Genomic DNA, 19,529 nt, shown 5'->3' with positions numbered 1-19,529 from the left:
AACCAGGTGAGGGCCATATGGGAACTCTATTATCTTTGCAACTTTTGTAAAGCAAAAATTATTCCCAAACAAAAAGTTTTTTAAAAAAGTCAATTGACCATGTATACGTGAGTGTACTTCAGGACATTCTCTTCTATCTGTTTCATTGATCTAGGTCTATGTTTAGGCCAATACCACACTATCTTTACACTTCCACTTAGGCCAATATTTTGCTGACTTGAAATCAGATAGCATTAAGTCCTCGAACTTTGTTCATTTTCCAAATTATTTTGGCTCTTCTAGGTCTTTACACTTCTATATACGTTAGAATCAGCTGATCAATTTCTCCCCCCTGACTCCCACTAAAAAACAAACAAACAAAGACAAACAAAAAACAAAAATCTGTTGGTCTTTTTTTTTTTTAAAACATCTTTATTGGAGTATAATTGCTTTACAATGGTGTGTTAGTTTCTGCTTTATAACAAAGTGAATCAGCTATACATATACATATATCCCCATATCTCTTCCCTCTTGCATCTCCCTCTCTCCCACCCTCCCTATCCCACCCCTCTAGGTGGTCACAAAGCACCGAGCTGATCTCCCTGTGCTGTGCGGCTGCTTCCCACTAGCTATCGGTCTTACTTTTTTTTTTTCTCTTTTTTAAAAAATATTTATTTATTTATTTATTTATTTATTTATATTTTTGGCTGTGTTGGGTCTTCGTTTCTGTGCGAGGGCTTTCTCTAGTTGCAGCAAGTGGGGGCCACTCTTCATCGCGGTGCGCGGGCCTCTCACTATCGCGGCCTCTCTTGTTGCGGAGCACAGGCTCCAGACGCGCAGGCTCAGTAGTTGTGGCTCACGGGCCTAGTTGCTCCGCAGCATGTGGGATCTTCCCAGACCAGGGCTCGAACCCGTGTCCCCTGCATTAGCAGGCAGATTCTCAACCACTGCCCCACCAGGGAAGCCCCCCGGTTTTACATTTGATAGTGTATATATGTCCATGCCACTCTCTCACTTCGTCCCAGCTTACCCTTCCCCCTCCCCGTGTCCTCAAGTCCATTCTCTAGTAGGTCTGCATCTTTATTCCTGTCCTGCCCCTAGGTTCTTCAGAACCTTTTTTTTTTTTTTTTTTAGATTCCATATATATGTGTTAACATACAGTATTTGTTTTTCTCTTTCTGACTTACTTCACTCTGTATGACAGACTCTAGGTCCATCCACCTCACTACAAATAACTCAATTTCATTTCTTTTTATGGCTGAGTAATAGTCCATTGTATATATGTGCCACATCTTCTTTATCCATTCATCAGTCAATGGACACTTAGGTTGCTTCCATGTCCTGGCTATTGTAAATAGAGCTGCAGTGAACATTGGGGTACATGACTCTTATTGAATTATGGTTTTCTCAGGGAATATGCCTAGTAGTGGGATTGCTGGGTCATATGGTAGTTCTATTTTTAGTTTTTTAAGGAACCTCCATACTGTTCTCCATAGTAGCTGTATCAATTTACATTCCCACCAACAGTGCAAGAGGGTTCCCTTTTCTCCACACTCTCTCCAGCATTTATTGTTTGTAGATTTTTTGATGATGGCCATTCTGACTGGTGTGAGATGATATCTCATTGTAGTTTTGACTTGCATTTCTCTAATGATTAATGATGTTGAGCATTCTTTCATGTGTTTTGTTGGTCTTTTAATTGGGATAGAATAGACCAATGTGGAGACAAATGACATCTTAACATTATTGCATATTTCAATCCATGAAGATGATCAATCTTTCCACTTATTTGGCTTTAAAGTGTCTCTCAACAATATTTTGCAGTTTCCAATGCCTATCTTTGGTTAATTTTCTTAAACTATTTTATGGTTTATGTGCTACTGTACATGGATTCTTAAATTTATTTTGGTCGTTAATATGTAGAAATACAATCACTTTTTGTATATTGGCTTTTTATCCTGGAACCTTATAAAATTCATTTGTAAGTTTTAGTGAATCTTTGTAGATTCCTTAGGATTTTGTATGTATGAGACCATGTTAATTGTTCATAAAGTTTTATTTCTTCTTTCCCTATTTGTATGCCTTTTAAATTTTTCTTCTCTTACTGCACTGGCCAGGACTTCTATTACATTGTTGAATAAGGATGAGAACAGATATTTTTGCTTTGTGTCTGATCTTATGTAGAAAGCAATAACCATAAAACTGGTAGATGTAGAGAAGTTACTACCTATTGCTCGTTTGTTGAAAGTTTTCATCACAAATGGTTGTTGAATTTTGCTAAATGCGTTCTTGGTATCTACAGAGATGATACATGAGTCTTTCCCTTCATTATTTTAATATGGTAAATTACATGGAGTGATAATCAGATGTTTAAATAAAAACTTGAATTCCTGAAATAATCTCCAGAAGTTAATCAGGACATATTTCATTTTTCATGTATTGTTGGATTCAGTACACTAATTTTTAAAAGAACTTTTACATCTATAGTCATCAGGGTATTTACTGGCTTACAACTTTCTTTACTTATGATGTCTTCATCTGGTTTCGGTTCAGGGTAATCTGATCCAATATGATGAGTTGGAAAATGTTCATCCTCCTCTACTTTCTGAAAGTTTCTGTAGGGTTAGCATTATTTATTCCTTAAATACTGATGGAATTTATCAGTGAAGCCATCTAGATCTTGAGTTTTCTTTCAGGGAAGATTTTAAATAACACATTTAATTTCTTTTATTATTTATAGGGTTATTTAAGTATTCTATTTCTTCTTTACTCAGTTTTGGTAACATGTATTTCAAGGAAATCTTCCATTTCATCTAAGTCATCAAATTTTTGAAAAAAAGTTATAAGTAACTTACTTATTATCTGTTGATTCTAGGATAGTGGTGTCATCTCCTTTAATTCCTATTCATAATTTTGGTCTTCTCTTTTTCTTTTTTTTTTTAAACACATTTATTTATTTATTTATTTTTGGGCTGCACTGGGTTTTCGTTGCTGGGCGCAGGCTTTCTCTAGTTGCGGCGAGCGGGGGCTACTCTTCATTGCAGTGCGTGGGTTTCTCATTGTGGTGGCTTCTTTTGTTGCGGAGCATGGGCTCTAGGCACACGGACTTCAGTAGTTGTGGCACACAGGCTCAGTAGTTGTGGCTCGCGGGCTCTAGAGCACAGGCTCAGTAGTTGTGGAGCATGGGCTTTTTTGCTCTGCGGCATATGGGATCTTCCCAGACCACGGCTTGAACCTATGTTCCTTGCATCGGCAGGTGGATTCTTAACCACTGTGCCATCAGGGAAGTCCCGGCCTTCTCTTTTTCTTTCTTCTCTTTTTCATCATTTCAATGAACCACCTTTTGTTTTTATTGACTTTTTTCTACTGTTAGTGTATGTTCCAGTTCAGGAATTGGCAAACAGTTTCTGTAGAGGGCCAGATAGTAGATATTTTAGGTTTTATGGGCCATATATGGTAACTGTTTTGTACTCTTTGTTTTATAGGTGTTTGTTTTACAACCCGCTAAAAATGAAAAATGATTCTAAGTTTAAGGGTTATATGGAAATAGGCCACTAGCCAAATTTGGCCTAGTCTGACCCCAGTTCTAGTTCATTGATTTGTGCTCTTACATTTATTACTTTATTCTCCTACTTACTTGAGTTTCATTTGCTCATATCTAACTTCATAAGGTGGAAGCTTAGATAATTAATTTTAGTCATCTCTTCTTTTCTAATAAAACACTTAAAAGCTATAAATTTCTCTTTAAGCTCTGCTCTAGCGGCATCCCCAATACTTTGATAGATTGTGTTTTCATTTCAGTATTATCTAAATATTTTCTAATTTCTCTTGTGACTCACCCCTACCTACGCTACCAAATAGAAAAGGGGCTTTGAAATTCCATTTTCTTCACCTTCCCAGAAAAAAAAAAGAAATCCATGGTTTGACTCCTTTCCATCTTACCTCCCACACACTTGTATAATGCCCCTTTGATCTATTATGCCCCTAAGAATGTCTGAAATAGGGTAGATTCAACTGTGAAGTATTCACCTGTGATTAGAACTTGAAGTTAAAATAAACATAATACCTAAGCATTTGAGTGACCATCAGCATATAAAAGTTTAAATACACATGAGTATCTCAATGAATGGTATTCATGATTAACATTTTAATCATTTAATTTGCAAACCATTTTAAACCATATTATTATTAGGGTAGTTTCCATTTTTAACTCTGCCTGAAAACTTTGAAATATCTAAGAATTTATGTATATTGTAATGTTTCCGAGTCCTTGGGTATGAGTCATGGTTTCTTGTATAACCTCTCAAGTTCCAGTTGTTTAAAACAAGATAGTATCTGACTCATAGTGCCCAATAAATATCTATTAGTAATAGTAATACTAATGAAGTAGAAAGGAAGCAGTATGAAGTGTCCTTTTAAAGAGAATAGAAGAAACTAGGGTCAGACATCAAAAATATTAGAAGGCAAGTAAAAAAGTAAAGGAATTTCATGCCTGTTCAATGTTCATGGCAATACCAGCTACAGGTAGGAAATCATGAAGTAGAAGGCCAAAATGTGAAAATAAAGATATTGAATCTTCTAAGGATCTGAGACTTGAAATGACTATAGAAAGGGTATGAGCTTTTTTCTTGCTGAAGTCAGGCACAGAATTAATGGGTTGATAGTGGGGAGGGATAAGGAAGGGCTAGAAAGACAATGAATTCTAATGACTAAGGCTCTCTGAAAATATTACTTGGTTTCATATGAGGCCTAACAGGTAAGCTGGACCTGAAGGAAATTCTAAAAGATAGGGACTCCACAAATTACTGGTGACTGAACAACTTGCATCATTAAATAGGTTCCAAGATGACAACACTGAAGGGCAAGACACACATGGATATTTTAGTTGCTGATATGTTTGTTTAGAAAATTAATTGCATACATTTATATCCCAGATCTTCAAAAATGACTAATAAAAAAATTCCATGACTGCAATTTACTTCTTTTAGTTTAAAATCATTATTTGAAAGCTTAAATATTTTAAATTTTAAATTAATAATCATGGTTGTTATTCACTAATTTCAATTTTAAAGCATTATTTTTCCTTTAAAAATCTAAAAAGTATTTGATATAAAAAAATTTAGGATCAAGTTCAACGTGGTATATCAGCTTCATATATCAGCTTCACCTTCATTCAAGAAAAGTTTTAAAAGGTTTTTAGATATCAATCCCTCTTTTCATAATATTACTTGACAATGAATACTTATATAAGGTTAGGTTATTGTGTTTCTAAAAGGAAAGCATGCCTTGGATAATGACTGGATTTGTAAGAAAAGTTATTTGTGATAATAAAATGACAACTCAACAAAACAAAGACTTTTTTTTCAAATGAACTAGAAAATAATAGTAAAATTTCTAATGTTTAGGCTGGTCATGAGGAAATTTACAGGGCAGCAAAACAGATATCCCTGAACAAATATCTCAAAAAATATATAGTATCTTCCGACAGCTCTTACATATAAGAACACGGAATCTAACAATCCCTTTAAAATGCATGTTTCTTGTTAATTAATTCAACATAATGTAGGGACAGGATATAGGTACCCAGTCCATGGCCTGTTAGGAACGGGGGCCACACAGCAGGAGGTGAGGGGCGGGGGAGTGAGTGAAGCTTCATCTGTATTTACAGCCTCACTCCATCACTTGCATTACTGCCTGAGCTCCGCCTCCTGTCAGATCAGCAGCGGCATTAGATTCTCATAGGAGCATCAACCCTACTGTGAACTGTGCATGCAAGGAATCTAGGTTGCGTGCTCCTTATGAGAATCTAATGCCTGATGATCTGAGGTGGAGCTGAGGCGGTGATGCTAGCACTGGGGAGCAGCTGCAAATACAGATTATCATTAGCAGAGAGGTTTGACTGCACACAGACCATAATAATCCACTGCTTGTAGACTCATATCAAAACCCTATCAGTGAGTGGCAAGTGAAAACAAGCTCAGGACTCCCACTGATTCTGCATTCTGGTGAGTTCTATAATTATTTCATTATATAGTACAATGTAATAATAATAGAAATAAAGTGCACAATAAATGTAATGTGCTTGAATCATTCTGAAACCATCCCCCCACCCCCAGTCCATGGAAAAATTGTCTTCCACGAAACTGGCCAAAAAAATTGGGGACCCCTGTTTTAGTGTGAAAAAGCAAGGCAGGTGTAAATATCCATATTCACTTCCAACCAACAGATAATTTGGGTTTAAATGCCATTCTTAGATCACTTGCAGAATGATTACATATCGTTGTCACTTTATTGTCATGATAAATCAATTTACTTACTCATGAAAAAAAATGTGTACTTCACAGTGAACAAGTCAATCATGTGTAATTGAGATTTTTCTAGTACACTTAAAAAAACTTTTAGATCTCAACCAAGATGTCCAATATATATGTTGTTTTTGGGAAACATGATTTTTCAAAGTTCTTCTTAGTATGAATCTTCTGATGCTTAATAGTTCTGGAACTATTGTTGAAGCTTCCCATGTTTAGTACATTTATAGTTTCTAACCTATATGAATTCTATGAAGTGTAATGAAACTTTGATCACTGAATTAAAGTTTTCTCACTCCAGTTAAAAGTGTTTCTGTTCAATATGAATTCTCTGATGAACAATGAGAGTAGATTTCTTGCTGAAAGCTTTTCTACAATCACTGCATTCATAGGGTTTTTCTCCAGTATGTATTCTATGATGTACAGTAAGGTGTGACTTCTTGCTAAAGGCTCTTCCACACTCAGTGCATTCATATGGTTTTGTCCCAGTATGGATTCTCTGATGCACAATGAGTTGTGATTTCTGGATAAAAGCTTTTCTGCATTCACTACATTCATAAGGTTTCTCGCCAGTATGAATTCTCTGATGTTCAATGAACTGTGAACTCCGGATGAAGGCTTTCCCACATTCATTGCATTGATATCTTTTGTCCCCAGTGTGAGTTCTCTGATGTACAATGAGATCTGACTTCTGAATGAAGGCTTTTTTACATTCATTACATTCAAAGGGTTTCTCTCCGGTATGAATTCTGTGATGCACACTTAGTTCTGACTTTCTGTTGAAGGCTTTTCCACACTCATTACATCTATGGGGTTTCTCCCCAGTATGAATTCTCTGATGTACAATGAGCTGTGACCGCCAGATAAAGGCTTTTCCACATTCATCACATTCATATGGTTTCTCCCCCGTATGAGCTCTTTGATGAACACTAAGAGCTGACTTCTTGATGAAAGCCTTCCCACATTCATTGCATTCATAGGGTTTCTCCCCTGTGTGAATCCTCTGATGAATAATGAGGTTTGACATCTGGATGAATGCTTTTCCACATTCACTACATTCATAGGGCTTCTCTCCTGTATGAGTTCTCTGATGTACAGTGAGCTGTGACTTCTGAATAAAGGCTTTTTCACAGTCATTACATTTGTATGGTTTTTCCCCAGTATGAATTCTCTGATGTACGATAAGTCCTGACTTTCCACTGAAGGCTTTCCCACACTGAATACATTTATATTTTTCACTTGTTAGAAATTTTGGTTGTGCAGAGAGGTGAGACTTATGTATGAAGGCTCTGACGTGTTCATCAGATGTTCTGTTCAGATGAACTACTTTCCACAGTGCATTATATTCTTGGTCTATCTCCTCAGTCAGTGACTTATTGTTAATAAATGTAACTTGATTCAAAAGCTTGTCTTGGTTTTCCTGGTCATTTATCTCATCTTCAAGTTTCCAGTCTTTAAAAATTGAGTATACTATCATGTTATGGAGTATTACTTCTTCAGAAATGCTCTTCTGTGGAGCTAATTCTTTGATTTTGGGTCTAATTTCAAACTCTAAGAGAAAACCCAAGTGTAAATAATGTTATTTCTCTCTCGAGCTTTGAGGAACACAAAACACAAAAACAAAAAATAAAGGTCTTCATTTTAATGGAAATAGACAGAAATCTGATAATGAGTATGTTCAGCTTTGAAATTTATGATGAATATGATATTAAAACCCAAAGACAGCAGAAGGAACAGACATAAAAAGAAGTGAGCAGGAGAGCAATGGAAAAAGCAGAGTTGATGAGCTCAGTGTCATGGTCCCACACAGCCCCACACACTTCTGCCCCATCTCTACTCCATCACAAGGCTCTGTGAGGAACAAAGGCAGACCAAAAAATAACTTCAGGAAGACAGAGGAAGCATGCTAGCAAAGGGGACTGAGAGTGAGTTGATGTGACCAGCAGAAAGATTAAACTCACAGTAAATATAAAAATGTTTTATATGTAACCAGGCATATTAGAGCACAACTACAGGGAGAGGATGTCAAAGTACATGCATCTTAAAGGGTCAGATGACATTAAAAAGGCACAAGATAAGATAGGCTCTATTTAAAGGGGACAGTCCTCAGAAGAATAGGCAGTTTCAAAGGGAGACAAAAAGCAAAAAAGAAGGAAGAAGTACCCTCTGGTAAGTGGGTGGTGGCAATGGGGAAAAGAAAAAAAAGAGGAAATTTAGGGTCCTGGAAGACAAAAGAGAACCACAAAACCAGAAAACTCAAAACTCCTCCTTAATCACAGAAAGGAAGGAAGGGAGGGAGGGAGAGAAGAAGAAAGGACTCTGCTCAAGTCCCTGAACTTTGCTATATTAACAGAAAAGGGATCCATAAAATTAGAAATCTTATAAAAACACTGTGATATGTTAAAATGAAAAGAAAAAGTAAAGTCCATAGAGAACTATTACATAAAATCAGGAAATGAATTTGTGCAGAAATAAACAGAGGAAATTGTCCCCTTCAAAAACTTGCCATGAAACAGAAGAAAATTTTGTTTGAACTCCAGGCAGAATTAAATATACTCAAACAAGCATATCAGGACATGGAAAACCACCATGAGTCAGAACTTCAAAAGATAAAAACCAAAATGAACAAAAAACAGGGAGAAATGAAAAAGAATTGATTGAACTCAGGAAAAAAAAATGGAAGATTAAATTACAAGGTGTGGTCAGGAAGAAAAGAAGGGAAATACAAATTTAATAAGTGGCACTGACTAAAGGAAAGAAAACAACCAAGATAATAAAAATGACATAAAGAATCAGATTAAAATGGTCATAGAGAACACAATGGAAAAGGAAGACAGGAAAAGAAGGAATAATATTTCTATTACTGGAGACCCTAAAGAATTTTTTTAAGAAACAAACAAAAGATTATAACTCCAAGACACTTCACACTGAAAGGTGAGAAAAACAGAAGGTAATTAGAAAGAATATGAATATCATTTGGTAAGTTACTTTGAAAGAGAGCATACCTAAGAATGCCTGAGTGCATGAGGAGAGGAGTATAAGCCCACTTTGGGAGAATGGAGTGCTAAAGATATTAGTCAAAGAGATGCTAACTAATTAAGAAGTGTCCTAAATATGTGGGCTAGATAAGATTCAGAGTATAGGTAGGAGGATTACCTATTTCTCTAAAAGTCAACTAAAGGAAAAGGATTATGTGGGTGTTTGATATGTAGCAGTGTCATTTAGGTATTCCACAAACCCACATCAATTATTTTCAGCCATTTGTAAACATCTATGGCCTTCAAGAATAATTTCCTAAAAAATACTTCAAAGACAAACATATCACTAATCAATATGAATCTTCCTTCCCTGCCTCCCATTTGCCAGGTTCTCAACTTACCTGAATAGGCCCAATTTGACATTTCTCCCTCCTCCATCCATGGTTCTCCTTGCTTAAACAAGAAGATTACATCTGAATTCAGAGACTGATACCCTGTTTATGGGAAATAATATAGGACTTGGGTGTTAGTGGATAAACTAACCAACCTAGAACTCACATCCATTACATATGTACCAGAATGGCTAAAATTTAAAAGACTGACATTACTAAAGGTTGATGGAACTCTACTACATTGCTAGTATAATATAAATTGGTATAATCTCTTTGGAAAACTGGTAGTATCTACTAAAGCTAAATATACATATGCCCTATGACCCAGAAATTCCACTCCTCTGTATATACCCAATAGAAATGATATGCTTATTTCTACCAGAAGATAAGCATAAAAATGTTAATAAGCACTTTATTCATAATTGCCAAAATCTGAAACAACCCAAATGACCATCAACAGTAGACTGGATAAATTGAAGAATTATTGTATACTCATTAAACAGAATACAATACAACAATAAGGAGCAACAAACTACTGTCACATGCAATAACATGAATGCATTTCACAGATATTATGTTGAATGAAATATGCTAGACAAAAAAAAAACCTTACATACTGTGTGATTACACTTACATGAAGGTCAAGAACAGAATTAATTTATGGTGATAGAACCACAAGTTGTTATCTCTGAGGAGGTAGGTAAATGGTAAGGGGGCGGTTCAAGGGAGCCTGCTGGGGTGCTGGAAATATTCAGTATCTTGATCTGAGTAGTGGTCAGGTAGGTGTATACATATGAAAAAATGCATCAGCTGTGTAATTAATATTTGAACACTTTATTATATACATTATATCACAATTAATTTATAAAAACCAAGAACTTCGGCCCAGCCCATTGTCTTCAGCCTCTGAAGAATGAGCAGGATGCAGTACCCATTTTCTTTCCATCCAAGTTCACTGGAGAGGTAGAAGCACAGTATTTGGTACTCAAAATTAATATTCTTTCGACCTTTATAGGTTGAAATGAAGCTCTTTAAGCATTCAGAGACCCAGTAGCTTTTAGCAAAATATAAAGGAAAGGCAGTTGATTGGGTACTATGATGGGTTTAATATATCCCCATAAATTCTTTGACACGCTTCCCTTCAGGAAGTAGAGCTTATTCTGCACCCCTTGAGTGTGGGCTGGACTTAGTAACTCACTTCTTTTTTTTTCTTTTTAATTTATTTTTTTAACATCTTTATTGGAGTATAATTGCTTTACAATGTTGTGTTAGTTTCTGCTGTATAACAAAGTGAATCAGCTGTATGTATACATATATCCCCATATCCCCTCCCTCTTGCATCTCCCTCCCACCCTCCCTATCCCACCCCTCTAGGTGGTCACAAAGCAACGAGCTGATCTCCCTGTGTGATGCAGTTGCTTCCCACTATCTGTTTTACATTTGGTAGTGTATATATGTCCATGCCACTCTCTCACTTCGTCCCAGCTTACCCTTCCCCCTCCCTGCGTCCTCAAGTCCATTCTCTATGCATCTTTATTCCTGTCCTGCCCCTAGGTTCATCAGAGCCATTTTTTTCCCTTAGATTCCACATATATGCGTTAGCATACAGTATTTGTTTTTCACTTTCTGACTTACTTCACTCAGTACGACAAACTCTAGGTCCATCCACCTCACTACAAATAACTCAATTTCGTTTCTTTTTATGGCTGAGTAATATTCCATTGTATATATGTGCCACATCTTCTTTATCCATTCATCTGTCGATGGACACTTAAGTTGCTTCCACGTTCTGGCTATTGTAAATAGTGCTGCAATGAACATTGTGGTACATGACTCTTTTTGAATTATGGTTTTCTCAGGGTATATGCCCAATAGTGGGATTGCTGGGTCATATGGTAGTTCTATTTTTAGTTTTTTAAGGAACCTCCATACTGTTCTCCATAGTGGCTGTATCAATTTACATTCCCACCAACAGTGCAAGAGCGTTCCCTTTTCTCCACACCGTCTCCAGCATTTATTGTTTGTAGATTTTTTGATGATGGCCATTCTGACCGGTGTGAGGTGATACCTCATTGTAGCTCTGATTTGCATTTCTCTAATGATTAGTGATGTTGAGTATCCTTTCATGTGTTTGTTGGCAATCTGTATATCTAGTAACTCACTTCTAATGAACACAAGAAGGTAGAAGTGATCATGTGTGATTTCAGAGACTTGGCCATAAAAGGCACTGTGACTTCCTCCTTGCTCTCACTCTATCTAGGGGAAATTAGTTGCCAGGTCGTGAGAACAGGCCCACATGGCAAGGAATTGAGATCTCCAGCCAATGAACAGCAAGGAACTAAGGCTCCTGTCAACAGCCACGGAAGTGAGTTACCTTAGAAATGGATCCTACAGTCCCAGTCAAGTTTTCAGATGAATGCAGCCCCTGCTAACATCTGACTACAACCACATGGGAGACCACAAGCCAGAACCACCCAGCTGAGTTGTTCCATATTCCTGACCTACAGAAATTGTTTGTAAAAAAATGTTTACTTTAAGCCACTATAATAATTGTTATACAACAATAGGTAACTAATATCAGTACCCTCTGAGGGAAGATGTCCTTACCCACTGAAACAAGGTTGCTATAGTTCTCCAGCGTCACATCCTTGTACAGGTTTCTTTGAGCAGAGTCCAGCTGCTGCCACTCCTCCTGAGTAAAGTCCACAGTCACATCTTTGAATGAAACAAATCCCTGTAACAGAACATTCCTATTAAATCTAAAGTGAAAAACACTGAGTGATGTATAAAAGATGTATGAGAAATTATTGCTGTTTTCGTCATGCAGGGTTCATCACAAAAAGTTAAAGAAAATGTTTACCATGAGGCCAATTTTGGGTTCTACTACGTGGGAGAAGTCAAACTCCTATTAGAAAAACTTTGCCATTAAGAATCATCCATTCTCTTTCCATCAAGCATGTATTAAGAACCTATGTGACCAGCACTATTTGGTGCTCGGGATACAAATATGAATAAAGCACAGCAGGTTTACAGACTAGTAGATGGAGGCAAACAAGTAAGTATATAAATGCTATAAGATGTTAAATAGGTTATGACAGAAAAGGAAAGAAAGAGTGATTCTATTTTGGGCTTTGTAAAGTTATACAAAATGAATAATGAAAAATGTAAAAATAAAAAATTTTAAATGTAAAGATAAAATAAAAAGGTTTTGAAACATAAAAAATGAATAGTGTATTCTCTGGTAACCTGTGGAGGAGGGAGAAAGATCATTCCAGATGAAGAGTGGAGTAGGAAAAAGGCATGTGAACATGAAGAACATGGTAAATTCAAGGACCTGTGAGCGCTTCAGTATAATGCTCTCAAACATCATTTATTCACATACAGCCTTCAGAGGTTTTACCATATCTGCATGTTACCTGCGCTATTATTGACTTAATAGTTTTAACCCAACAACTTCTTTACTTAAATAAATGTATTTTAAAAGGAAACCACTAAAGGGAAAACCAGTATCACTTGTCAGAAAACGAAGATAACAACAACAGTAATCTGCAAAGCAAGTATATACTGGTGAAATGCCATGTATGAGATATGCTTTAAAATGTGCAACTCCAGAGAACAAATAAATAAAAGAAGAGAAAGAGGAAAGATGTCAGATAGGTAAAATATTAATTGTTGAAAATATATGAGGAAGTACAAGGGGTTTATTATACTGTTCTCTATATTTTTATATGTTTGAATTTTTCCATTAAAACACTTTAAAAAATTAAATAAAGCAGAAACCATTGTTTTTAAAGTTTAAATTAAAATAAAAAATGTAAGTAATATTTAATCTACTCAATTTTTTAAAATGCATATCTAGACATAATGAGAAAAATGAAATAATTTTTGATCAGTTAGTAACAATAAAGTGCTAATGAACTCACTGTTCCTTACTATTCAAACCATGATTAAGTTCTCATGATTAATAGACCTCAGTAAGAGCAGTCTATTTTAAAATTTGATCTTAATCAAATCCAACCGAGATACTTCTGAAAGACAGTGTATGAGGAAAGGAGAGGAATCAACTAAAACTCCTTGGTTTTTGGTGTAAGCAACTGCATCCCACTGAAGTCCAGGAGACAAGAAAGATCTGGTCTTGGTGGAGGGAGAAGTGGAATCAAGAATTCTATTTGTTCAACAATAAAAAGACAAATGATTCAATGAAAAAATGGGCAAAGAACATGAATAGACATTTCTGCAAAGAAGATATGCAAACTGACAATAAGCACATGAAAAGATGCTCAACCTCATTAGTCATTAGAGAAACAAATCAAAACCACAATGAGATACCACTTTACCCCAGTAGGATGGTTATCAACAGCAAAACAGAAAATACAAGTGTTAGCAATGATGTGAAGAAACTGGAACCCTCATAAATTGCTGTGCAGTTCCTACAAAAGTTAAACATAGAATTACCATATGACCCAGCAATTCCACTCTTAGGTATATACCTAAAAGATTTGAAAACAGGTACTCAAACCGATACTTGTATACAAATGTTCATAGCAGCTTTATTTACAATAAAGCCAAAAGGTACAAACAACCCAAGTGTCCATCAGCAGATGAATGGATAAACAAAATGTGGTATATCCAGAGTGGAATATTATTCAGCCATAAAAAGGAATGAAGTTCTGATACATGCTACAGCACAGATAAACCTTGAAAACATGCTAAGTGAAATAAGTTAGACACACAAGGACAAATATTGTATGATTCCACTTGCATGAAATACCTCGAATAGGCAAATTTACAGAGTCAGAAAGTAGTTTTAAGTGACCAGGGGCTGTGGGAGGAAGGGAAGAATGGGAGTTATCGCTCGTTGGGCATAGAGTTTCTGTTTGGGGTGATGAAAAGGTTCTGGAAATAGTGGTGATAGATGCACAAACTGTGAATATAACTAATACAACTGACTGTACACATAAAAATGGTTAAAATGGCAAACTTTATGTTATATATTTTTTACCACAAGAAAATCTACTTGCCCCATTAAGCTCAAGGTATCTATTATCATTGACATGTACATGGCAATAATGGGTAGGCAACTGGACTTCAGTGGGGTGACAGTTGCTCCTAACAAAAACTGAGAAGCATGGAATTCAAGCTGAGAAAAGAGAGAATTAAGAAGTGGGGAGAGGGGGCTTCCCTGGTGGTGCAGTGGTTGAGAATCTGCCTGCCAATGCAAGGGACACGGGTTCGAGCCCTGGTCTGGGAAGATCCCACATGCCGTGGAGCAACTAGGCCCGTGAGCCACAACTACTGAGCCTGCGCGTCTGGAGGCTGTGCTCCGCAACAAGAGAGGCCGCGATAGTGAGAGGCCCGCGCACCGCGATGAAGAGTGGCCCCCGCTTGCCACAACTAGAGAAAGCCCTAGCACAGAAACGAAGACCCAACACAGCCATAAATAAATAAATTTAAAAAAAAGAAAAAAAAAAGAAGTGGGGAGAGGAATGTAATAAACAGTGAAAAAATGGATGGTCAATTGATCAGAGGTCTGTACAGAACTAAAGAATTGCTGGAGTCAAGGTACTAGATAATGAGCTAGAAACAGAAATAATGGCCAACGACAATGAGAAGTCCGCGCACCGCAACAAAGAGTAGCCTCCGCTCACCGCAACTAGAGAAAGCCCGCACACAGCAACGAAGGCCACGAAGCCAAAAAATGAAAGAAAGAAAAGAAAGAAAAGAAAAGGAAAGAAGGAAAGAAAGGAAAGAGAGGAAGGAAGGAAAGAAGGAAGGAAGGAAGGAAGGAAGAAAGAAAGAAAGAAAGAAAGAAAGAAAGAAAGAAAGAAAGAAAGAAAGAAAGAAAGAAAGAAAGAAAGAAAGATAGAAAGAAAGGAAGGAAGAAAGAAAGAAAGAAAGAAAGAAAGAAGGAAAGAAAGAAAGAAAGAGAAAGAGAGAAAGAAAGGCCAGAGAGTGAAATGCTTGGAGCTATTGGTAATTATAAATCTGGACTATGACTATGGGAGTTGGTGGCTGAATACAGGAAATGAGGAGATGCACTAGTACCAATGGTACTGTGACATTGTGATTTATAATAAAGTATATTTGGTCCTTATCCTGTTCCTGGCACAGAGCTCCTAAAAACCCTTGAATTTTCTGTGAGGAGTGGGATAAAGGTATCTTTTGTTATGTTAATGAGGTATCTTTGGAAAGCACCTAAGTATGGGGGCTAGTTGCCAGGGAAGCCAACTGTGAATAGAGGGTGCTCTTTTTTTTAGTCCCACTCCCTGATTTCTAGGGAGGGGAGCAGGGCTAGAGGTTGAACAAATCACCAATGGCCAATGATAATCAATCACGCCTACATAATGAAGCCTCCATAAAGACCCAAGAGGAAAGGGTTCAGAAAACTTCCAGGGTGGTGGGCCAGAATGCTTCCATGTGTCACATGCTGGTCCCCAAGCTCCTTTGTTCGGGACCTATGTATCTCTTCATCTGGCTCTTGATTCATATCCTTTAATATCCTTTATAACAAACTGGTAATCTAGTGAGTAAACTGGTTTCCTGGGTCCTGTGAGCCCCTGTAGCAAATAAATCAAAACAAAGGAGGGGGTGGTGGGAACCTCTGATTTACAGCCAGTGGGTCAGAAGCACAGATAACAATCTGGACTTGCAACTAGCATCCGAGGTGGAGGGCAGCCTTGTGGAACTAAGCTTGTAACCTGTAGGATCTGATGCTTTCTCCAAGTAGGTAGTGTCAAAATTAAAGTTAAATGGTAGGACACCCAGCTGGTGTTGGAAGACTGCTTGGTGGTATGGAAAAACCCACATATTGAAACTGGGTACAGAATTATAGATACAAAACCCAGTAGTCCTCACAGATATAGAGAACAAATTAGTGGTTACCAGTGGGAAGAGGGGAAGGGCAATATAGGGGTAGGGGACTAAGAGGTACAAACTATTAGGTATAAAATAAGCTACAAGGATGTATTGTACAACACAGGGAATATAGCAAATATTTTATAATAACTATAAATGGAGTATAACCTTTAAAAATTGTGAATCACTATATTGTAAACCTGTAACTTATACAGTACTGTACAGCAACTATACTTCAATGAAAAAAAGAAAAAAAAACAGTAATCCCCAAACTTTTAAAATCAGAAACCATGATATTGTGATATGATAAGAAATATACATTTTAGTCTTCTCCCTGGCTCTTGGTCACAGCTCCTAAAACTTTTGTAATTTCCTAAGCAATAAAGGTACCAGGAGCATCTTTTGTTCTAATATTTGATCTTTGACTCTGATTTTTTGACAGAGCTCCTAAAATTTTTGGAATCTCCTGGTTGACAGGAGCATATTTCGTTCTAAAGAGGCGAATCTTGGTGAGACATTTTTCAGTTAAAAATAAAAAAGCACACACATCAATAATATACACCTTTTAAAAAACCCATAGGTTATATGTAAGTAACTCAATACTGAGATATTATGATCATAAAAAGATATATAAGTAGAATTTCTCATCTTTTCTCTCCATATCCCAGGGGATCATCTTGCACATCTCCTAAGGAATGCATGCTCCCCACTTTGAACACTACTATGCTGAAGCTATATGCTACACAGTGGGAATAAACCAATGCAACATTATCGGTAAAAATCAAACAATATATACCTTCAAATAAAAACATTTAAAACTGTATGACAATCACAACCACTAAGATGCTGGCTAGTAGCTGAGTGATAAACCAACAGAAATTAGCAAATTCACTTGATCTCCACTATCCACCAAGCGTGCTCACTTGATATACACTTCGAGGTTCTCAATCTATTGCATTTTAAAGGAAAAATATCTGATTATTTATTGGTCAAAAACTGCAAATTAAAATTATTTTAAATTTAATAAAATTAAAATTAGTATTACCTTTAATGACATGAATCCCCTGGACTAATTTTACAAACTCCCAGAAATGCTGCTCCCAAAATTACAGATTTTATTCATGGATCAAGCCAGACTGTTTGACAGCTGTGTACTTGGCCCTCTGATTTTACTGCCTAGAAACTGAATTCTGCCTTGTTATTATGCCCTATACTTATTTGGAGAAATGGTTTAAGAAACAGCCAGGGAGAAAACTGCTATGGAATTTATCATGTGTTGGTAAATGTCAAGGACACTGACTACTACATCATATGCATGCAGTCCCATCAGGAGAATAACTTCAAACCTAAATGCAAAAAAAATCTTTACTTTCTTCCAGAAATTATAACATTTAATGTACAATGTAAATCATATAATTGCAGATGGTATGCTCAACTTTAACTCTGAAAGATCCTACAACTTGTATGACTATGTTCCAAGTTTCCTTGGCCAGATCTTCTATTTTATTTTCCCTGATCTCTATTTCCATTTTTTCAGTTAATTGAATTAATTCTTTTAAACTGCCTCAAATACAGTGGAAAACAAAACGGGGTATAAATAGCTCACTTACCTGAGACTTGCTCATTTTCTGTTGCTCTTCAGAAGCAGTAGATATCTGTACAGACAGAGCTGGGATGAGCAGGGAGGGGAAAAAGAAGATAGCTTTGAGAGTCTGAGCCTGCTCTGTGATTCCCACAACCATGAGCCTATTAACTCCTATGATCAACTACATAAAAGACTACCCTTTAGAGACTGCTCCTTTCAAAGATTCAGAGAGACCACACAGAATTACACCGTGATAATATCAATCTACTAATTTACAGTTCTGAAAGGATCAGGACATGATGTTTTTCCTTTGAGGATGTGAATATTTGTATTCCACTATATGTTTAGAAAGTTTTTCCTCCTTTGACTCTACAAATCTACTATTAAATATTTATTCTAAAAAGAAATAGGCATGGATATACACAAAGATGTATCTGCAAGAATATTCATCACAATGATGCTTTATCACCTAAAAAGTAGAAACCACTTAGATGTCTGACGATAGGGATTGGTTAAATCAATTGCTGAAAAAACAGAATACTACACAGTCATTAAAAATGTCTTATAAAAGTATTTACATACCTGGAAAAATTTTTTCTTGTTGAATTACAAAGCAAGAAAAATAAGTCATAAAACAATAAACATGTTGAAAAGAAATATATTTGCAAGAAAAAAGTGACTAAAATGACATACATCAAAATGTTATGGTTATCTTTGGGTGGCAGGATTAGAAGTGATTTCTATTAAGTTGCATTTAGCATTTTCAGTTTCCAATTTTTCTAGAATAAAGTTATATTATTTTTGAAACAAAAAATGATGGTTATTTTTAGCAGCTATTGTCCTACTGACCTCTTAATCCAAGATCATATCAAGCAAGTTCTAAAGGGCACAATTCACTAGAGGGAGTTTGCCTGAAAGAAAATAATAAGGATTTCTGGATTTTTATTATGCCTATCTGGATGAAGAGTGATGTCATTTACAATGATGTAGAATATAGTAGGACGAGTAGGTAAAGTATGAAGAAGGAAGATAACTATTTTGATCATGCTAAGATTGAAGTGTCTGTGAGTAAACCTCACAGAGATGTGTAGGAGAGAGCTGGCTACTGTGAATCTGGAGCTTGTTAGAAAAGTCTGGGCTGGAGCTATAGATTGTAAAGTCATGACTTTAAGGGTGGAAACTGATACAATGAGTGTGGTTAAAATTGTCCAGGGACAGCGCATAGATTGAAGGACAGGGAGAAGGCAAAGGAGCTTTGAGAGAGTGTTTCTGAGTAAAGGCTTTGGCTTGAAGTACTTGACTAGTTACAAGATTAGTAGCAGAGACTATAAACTGCCTGAAGTCTGTTTAGGAGATAGATCCAAGGATGGAAACAGAACCTCTGGGGGAAGGATGGGAACTCTCCCCCATCCTCAACATCCTTGCTGGCATA

At 36.5% G+C, this 19,529-nt stretch overlaps 1 protein-coding gene across 1 annotated transcript in view; it reads right to left on the bottom strand.

Moving 5' to 3' along the window:
* Positions 1–18,254, bottom strand: part of LOC137770910 (zinc finger protein 420-like) — a 44,011-nt gene extending 25,757 nt beyond the window's left edge. The window contains exons 1-5 of the mRNA XM_068553968.1: positions 18,123–18,254; positions 12,265–12,391; positions 9,667–9,759; positions 7,229–7,739; positions 6,666–6,892 (exon numbers count right to left, since the gene is read on the bottom strand). Of these exons, the coding sequence (XP_068410069.1) occupies positions 6,666–6,892; positions 7,229–7,739; positions 9,667–9,759; positions 12,265–12,391; positions 18,123–18,254 (1,090 nt within the window). The remainder of the gene's footprint in view (positions 1–6,665; positions 6,893–7,228; positions 7,740–9,666; positions 9,760–12,264; positions 12,392–18,122) is intronic.
* Positions 18,255–19,529: the final 1,275 nt, after the last annotated feature.

The sequence above is a fragment of the Eschrichtius robustus genome, chromosome 10 (genome assembly GCF_028021215.1).
Source record: "Eschrichtius robustus isolate mEscRob2 chromosome 10, mEscRob2.pri, whole genome shotgun sequence".
Classification (NCBI taxonomy): Eukaryota; Metazoa; Chordata; class Mammalia; order Artiodactyla; family Eschrichtiidae; genus Eschrichtius; species Eschrichtius robustus.
The sequence above is the reverse complement of the archived record's forward strand: the minus strand, read 5'-3'. Positions and strand labels throughout refer to the sequence as shown.